General features: G+C 37.0%; 1 protein-coding gene across 1 annotated transcript in view; it reads right to left on the reverse strand.

Annotated features, from left to right (window-relative positions):
• The window catches only part of LOC135216163 (osmotic avoidance abnormal protein 3-like), a 156775-nt gene that overhangs the window by 131440 nt on the left and 17835 nt on the right, over positions 1–7500 (reverse strand). The window contains 1 exon segment of the mRNA XM_064251281.1: positions 2541–2657. Coding sequence (XP_064107351.1) covers positions 2541–2624 — 84 coding nt within the window. The 5' untranslated portion in view covers positions 2625–2657.

The following is a 7500-nucleotide window of genomic DNA, read 5'->3' on the forward strand; positions in this document are numbered from 1 at the left end:
ATATTTTAAATATAAGTTTTTTGTTTTCCAATGACATCTCTCCCTATGAATCTTCATTAACGCCATTATGAAAACCTGTTACTATTTGGATATTTTAAATACCAGTTTTCTGTTTCTCAGCAGCTCAATGAGTAAGGACATTCGGAATACAATACGCAAATTGAAGGATTTATTTTTAAAGAGAATGTATTCATGGGCTTTGCTGAATGTTGAACATAAAAAAGATAGGAAAGATTCAGTGAGGCTATTTAGTTTCTCAACCTGATCCTCTCAGTTTACTACCGCCCACCCACCTAGGAACGTATTCCCTCCACACATTACTTTCTTAACAAAGCCCTTGATTTTCGTCGGGAGTTATTCGGTATCCAGAGGTCATATTCCGTGACCCTTTGAGATGCGCAGGTCAAAACCTCAGCGATCTGTCTTATAAGTGGAATGTTGTTAAAAATCAGACCAAATTTGCTTTAGAGAGCTTAAGCAGAGCCTACCCCATTTTATAAGCTATTATTATATCCCCGTCTGAAATATTGCTGTCCCTTTTCTATAGCTATTATTTCGGCTCGAAATAATAGCAGACCGTAAACCCCGGCAAGCCTCCACATCCCTCAGTTATCAGTATTTTAAGTAGTAACAGTAGCAGTAGTAGAAAAAGTGGTAGGAGTATGTTTTAGTATTATTATTATTATATTATTAATCCCGAAGATGAACCCTACTCATATGGAACAACCACAGGAGCCACTTACTTGAAATTAAAGCTTCCAAAAAATATGGGGTTCATTTGAAAAGAAGTAACAGAAATAACTAGAAAGTACAGAAAGAAGAGATCAGTTATTGGAAAAGAAAATAATAATAAAAAAAATCATAAAAAGCTAGATAAAAACTGTAAGTCAAATAGAAGGAGAGTCTTACTTCCAAAATTGTATCCCGTCTAATGACAAAACAACCGAAAAATGATTTGGCCACAAGTCAAGACTGAAGAAAATCTGTCTCGAGATTAAATTCCCCGTTAATCCATTCCTACAAAAAGCAGCCCCGTTCCAAGGAATGCCGACAGGGGAGACATCCTCCCTCCTCTATTTCCCCCCACCCCCCTCCGACTTCCCATCCCCCGACTCCTTCCGGCCCACGGATGAATGTCACCCAAATATCACTGGAACATTGGGCCTCAGAGGATCCCTTTCCGCAATCCGCCATAACTCCCCTCCTTCTTCTTCTTCTTCTTCTTCTTCTTCTTCTTCTTCTTCTTCTCTCAATCGAAGAAGGTCGAATTTCGTGACGTACTGTGACGTCAACGAGGAATAAGTTAGTGTGACTTTACTGAATTATTATTATTATTATTATTATTAATTAATATTAATTAATAATAATAATAATAATAATAATAATAATAATAAAAATTATAAAAACGACGCACTTTTACTTCAAGGACAAACATCGACCCTCCTGTCTCGTTTCATAGTACTGTAACTACGGTTAGTACTGTGAAGTCATAATATAATCTAATAATAATAATAATAATAATAATAATAATAAATAAAATAATAAATAATAATAATAATAATAATAATAATAGCTATGCCAGCTATACCAGCACCAATACCAGCCCTAAACCAAAGACGACTCCGGCCCGGAACTGAACTACGCCTACGGAATAATACCAGCACTGACGACGACCCCTGCTTGACCTGGACATGAGATCCTGTTCTAATAAAAGATTACCTTCAGCATATTAAATTTTTTGAAAATTCCCAATATGAATATTGGCCAGTTACTCAGAAACATTGCTGAGCCTGAGAGGCGAATTGTAAGGAAAATAGAAAAAACAATATATAAAATCAACTCGCTTAACTCTGCCATTCTTTTTAACAGCATTTGCATAAAAGAGGGTCTTCTACCAAAACAATAATAATAATAATAATAACAACGCCTGGATATTAAAATGAATAAGCCCACAACGAATTTCGGTGCTAAACGGGAAAGGAAACGGTTTTGGAAAGCTATCTTGGAAAAATATATATAATGAGACTATTTTGACTTTTTAATAATAAGACAATATAGTAAGACTATTTTGACTAATTATCTATAGTCGTGCATTCAAATTTTGGGTTTTAAATTCTGAAGCTACTTCCGCCGAATGTGTTTTGAACAAAGTTGAATCTGCATTACATACGGAATCTCTCACGTAAAATTTATCATTTCTGGTCCTCCAGTTCTTAAGATGGTTTTGAAATGCCCCTACCCCTATATTATTTAATGCATAATATTCCCCTAGAAAGGGACGTGGCCCCCATGAGAACGAACTAGGATCCTATGCAACCAAGGATGTTATTGACCATGTTTGGTCAAAATTCACCCAGTGGTTCAGGAGAACAAGTCGACAATGCGAGACGTTTACGCTATACTTACATAGATACATACATACAAAGAGGGTAAAGGTGACAGGTAGAATTTGATGAGAATAGCTCTTCCTCTTTCAGCTGAGGCGAGATAAAAACAATAATAGTAGTATTAATAACAATAATAATAATCACTGTACTTACCTCACAATTCAAGTCTTTCTCTCTCTTGTTCATCGGCCGACAACGAACTATGACCTTAACCGTCTCTGGGTCAGACGTCGCCATGTTGTAGTTTTAAGGGAAATAAATAGTTTAACCCTGCAAAGAAAAAAAAAAGTTCAGATTACGATGGTTTTAGCACATTCAACACGAAATATAAAAGCGCTACAACAAAGCTATTCTGTCCTTCGTATTAACAACATTGCACTTCAGAAGTGCAAGTGGGAAATGGGCATTATAAGGACATGAAGTGCTTTGTAAAATTACATTAATAAAAAGAATTCTAGCAATAAGTAGAAAAGTTCTCGCGTATCCCTATCCTCGGTTTCAGATGAAGAAAAAAAAGCGTTTAGTTACAATAAGACGTCAACTAATCATTCATAAAGTTAAGTAAATTTACTTAAAATTAAGATATAAACATTTATGAAATTCAGAACACGAATACCAAACGGAAGTCTAAAAATTAAGATATAAACATTTAAGAAATTTAGAAAACGAATACCAAATCTAAGTCTAGTCGCATAAAAAATTCTCAATCTGAAATGAGCGAAGAGCAGATTTTTGCAAATTACTCTTCATTCTTACAATAGCTCATCCAATTCCTGACTCCAATTCCTGATCGATGCTGTTGTCAGCTCTAACAAGCGCCGAACAAGTAGTTATAGAATTCAGTTATAGAGGTCGCAGATATATTAGTGGAAGGAGGCTGACCAGTAGGAAGGGTCAGGTCATGACAAAGACGGTGATGAACCTCAAGTGAATCAAGGAGACATGTTGTTCATTTATAGAAGTCAATAGTTTGTTTGTTTGTTTGTTTGTATGGTGGTTTTAAGTTGCATGGAACCAGTGGTTATTCAGCAACGGGATCAGCGGCTTTACGTGACTTCCAAACCACATCGAGAGTGAACTTCTATCTTCTACCACCAGAAATACACATCTCTCACACCTCAGTGGAATGTCCGAGAATCGAACGCGCCACCACCGAGGTGGCAAGCCAACACCATATCGACCACGCCACTGAGGCGCTTGATGTCAATAGTACCCAGGGTAACTCTAGCCCCAATTATTGATAACCGAACCATTGTTCCGAATCGCTCTGTGCATAGGAAAACGGACCAAGGGACAGAAAATCCCGAGCTATTGCTTGGCAGATCATGCGATCTCTCTCTCTCTCTCTCTCTCTCTCTCTCTCTCTCTCTCTCTCGTGCAAAAAGTCAGCTTTCTTTATGTGATTGTAATTGAAATAAATCAACAACTCTCTCTTTCTCTCTCTCTCTCTCTCTCTCTCTCTATGCAGTTCTAAAAGAACTGACGTTTCCACTTGAAGTTCAGAAGACACCCCCCCCCCCCCCGCGAGTACATGCCAATCGGCAATCAATGGACATCTTATGACAAACAAGAAGAGCAAGTTGGACCTTCAGGCTATCATAACACATTTTTATAGGCGTGAGAGGATGAATTTTGCCAAAAGAATTTCGGATAATCTCTCCAATTTCTCCCACAAATCTTATCATATCAGCGCCTCAGTGGCGTGGTCGGTATGGTGTTGGCGTACCACCTCGGTGGCCGCGAGTTCGATTCTCGGGCATTCTAATGAGGGGTGAGAGATGCATATTTCTGGTGATAGACGTTCACTCTCGACGTGGTTCGGAAGTCACGTAAAGCCGTTGGTCCCTTTGCTGAATAACCACTGGTTTCATGCAACGAAAAAACACCATTTAAACAAACAATCGAAATATTTTCATATCGCCATCCTACCAAAGTCTTTTTACTTCCTGTTCTGTATCCACAAACATTAACTTTCTCCAATCTCTGTGACCCTATCCTTGAATTTTGCTTAATCCATTTTTCTATTCCAGTCTTTACCACCGGCCCTTTTTCGCATCAACGTCCTCCTTATTTGGTTTAACACTTCATCATCAAATTCCCTACAGTTATTTCAATCTACAGTCACATTTTTAACCGTTCCTCTGTAACTTACACTGTCATCTATTTTCACTTTAGCTTCAATCAATGAATGATCAGATGTGCCTACAGTTACTCATCTCCTCAACATTAGGTGCAACAGCTTTCTCTTCAGAGTATATTCTTTCTTAGCTATTTCTTCTTTTTCAAGCATTATCATATTTCTCTAAAGAAATCGCGTATTTCTAATAACCAGTATTTCCTCGTTGGAAGAGTCGGTTACGTGCTCGACTACTGATCTCAGGTTCCGGGTTCGATTCCCCGCTCTGCCAACAAGGAGTCAGAGGAATTTATTTCCGGTGATAGAAATTCATTTCTCGATGTGGTTCGGGTCCCACAATAAGCTGTAGGTCCCGTTGCTCGGTAACCAATTGGTTCCTAACCACGTAAAAATATCTGATCCTTCGGGCCAGCCATAGTAGAGCTGCTAATCAGCTCAGTGGTCTGGTTAAACTAAGATATACCTAACTTTCTAATAACCAGTCTTCCAAACACGCATCCACAACTCAATTCTATCTCATTCTCTTCAGGGACTCAATAATATCTCTGTGTCACTCAAATTATATATATATATATATAATATATATATATATATAATATATATATATATATATTCACGTATATTCATGTGCGTAGACGAAAACAAGTTAATTTTAATCAAATCTCAAACTCAGGAATTTTATATCCTTTCTCACAAAAAACAAAAAACAAAAAAAAGATTAGAGGTTATAAAGTTAACTGCAAAGCTCCAAGAAGTATCATATTTGCGCTGGAATCGATGATAATATAATATCGAATAAGTGTTATCCCTTACGTAATGATGTAATGATCAGTTGCAAACGCTTTACTTTGGTCAATCTCAATTTAGGATTATCATAAACGCATAAATCTCCATATGAATACAAACATAACCACAACTATGAAAACATAACCACAACTAGGAAAAAAAAATTAAAGTAATACACGAATCTCATATTGATTTTCATCGAATTTCAGTATCAATGCAAAGACAAAGTCAACCGTGCAAACTATGCAAATTGCACCGAGACTTAGCGTATAGACACAAGGTACGTAACTTGAATGTAGATTGCAATATTATTGGTCGAATGGTGCCAGTTTACCCTTTTGATAAATCAATCTAGCAGAGACCTCCCAGTGCCCAATTTGCTATCAGCCAGTGGACTGATATTGCAACTAAAAGATATGTATTGATAGCGTGTGTCGACTGTTGTTTAATACTCATACACAATTTTTATTTTGTTATTTGTGTAAGATGGGAGAGTCTCGTCCCTTGAAGTGTACAGAACAGTGAAAGAAGTATATAAAAATTCAAAGAAAACCCATAATCACATGAGTCAATAAACTGGAAAAGTAAATTTTAAATAACAAAATCAAACAGACATACTATTTTCAGTGAACGAAGTGATATTTATAGTGAAAAAAGATAAGTTTCCTAAGGCAGCAAGTGAAAGGGACGAGAGATGAGACAAGGGCAGGACCCCAATCAATATAATTCTAAAGATTGTCCTTGATTCAGCCCCCCTGAGGAGAAAGACGAAATGCTATTAAGATATAAAGTTTTCAAAGTCAAGATTAAAACAAAAAATATGAATGAATAAGTTTCTGCATTTAAACAATCAAAATAATTAAAAATCAAAATAGCGAATCTGTACTGTAATATCTGAAATAACCTGAACACCAAAAATGAATAAATTAAATAATTGTTATTAGGTAGAAAAAAAAATAAACTTAAGGCTTCTAAACACTAAACCAAATCATGAAAAATGAAACATATGAATCTGAATTGTGATCTCTCCAAAACAAATTTGAACCAACCTGAATATTAAAAATACGTAAATAAAAAAAAGTTGCTCATTGTCCGTAATTGCGTGCCAATATATTTCACGAGGATGAAGAAGAAGAAGAAGAAGCACAGACCACTTGTCATCATGCTATTAAAACTTCAGCCGAATATCCCTCGATAATGATCCACGCTTAGCCCCTTCATCATAATGGCCAACAATAGCCGATCTCTTTGGAGGGGGGGATGGGGGCGGGGTAGGAGGCTAGTAAGGGGACTCCACTAGGCCAGGCCATCAGCAGGTTGTTGGTGACGTCAGAGTTGGGACGGAGAATCCACAGGGTCATTTGGGTGGGTTGGGGGTACGGGAGGAATATCGAGTAAGATTGAGGGAGAAGGGGAGGAGGGGGTGATATTGATATTATGCTACGCCACGGTCACGCAAATCATGTTGGGGAGGGGAAGGGAGGAAAGTGGGGGTTAGGAAAGGAAGGAGTAGGGAGGGGTATATATAACATATAATGTTTGGAAGCGATAAAGGAAGGAGAACAATAGTTGAGGAGGAAAAGGGAGTGAGAAATATGATATAAAAGGAATAGCGAGAATGGAAGATGGAACAAATAGACAGAAAATCATGATAAAGAGAACCAAGATAGAACAAAATAAAATGAAAAATGATACGCACAGAAATAAGGCATACTATGTCGACGTAAAGTTTGCAGCTGTTATATACTAGTCTTAATTATCATAAGAAACTGCAACGTACCATAAAGTCTCAACAAAACTACAATTAATTCTACACTACCGAGAGTGGCTCTCGACAAGTCTAGGTACATTTAAAGAAGGCGGACTGTTATCATGCAAGACGATCTGAAGGCAGGAGAAGGTGGTTCACACACACACACACACACACACACACAGAGAGAGAGAGAGAGAGAGAGAGAGAGAGAGAGAGAGAGAGAGAGAGAGATTAGCCAGTTAAGTTTAGTGTCATAATGACATGAAAATACCCGGTACCCAATGGGGACATTTTCTCAAAGGGGGTAATATGAATAATCATGATTTTATATATATATATATATATATATATATATATATATATATATATATATATATATATATTATATATATATAAAGGGTGTCCATAAAGTCCCGGTACCATTACAAGTATTTATT

The sequence above is a fragment of the Macrobrachium nipponense genome, chromosome 6 (genome assembly GCF_015104395.2).
Source record: "Macrobrachium nipponense isolate FS-2020 chromosome 6, ASM1510439v2, whole genome shotgun sequence".
Taxonomy (NCBI): Eukaryota; Metazoa; Arthropoda; class Malacostraca; order Decapoda; family Palaemonidae; genus Macrobrachium; species Macrobrachium nipponense.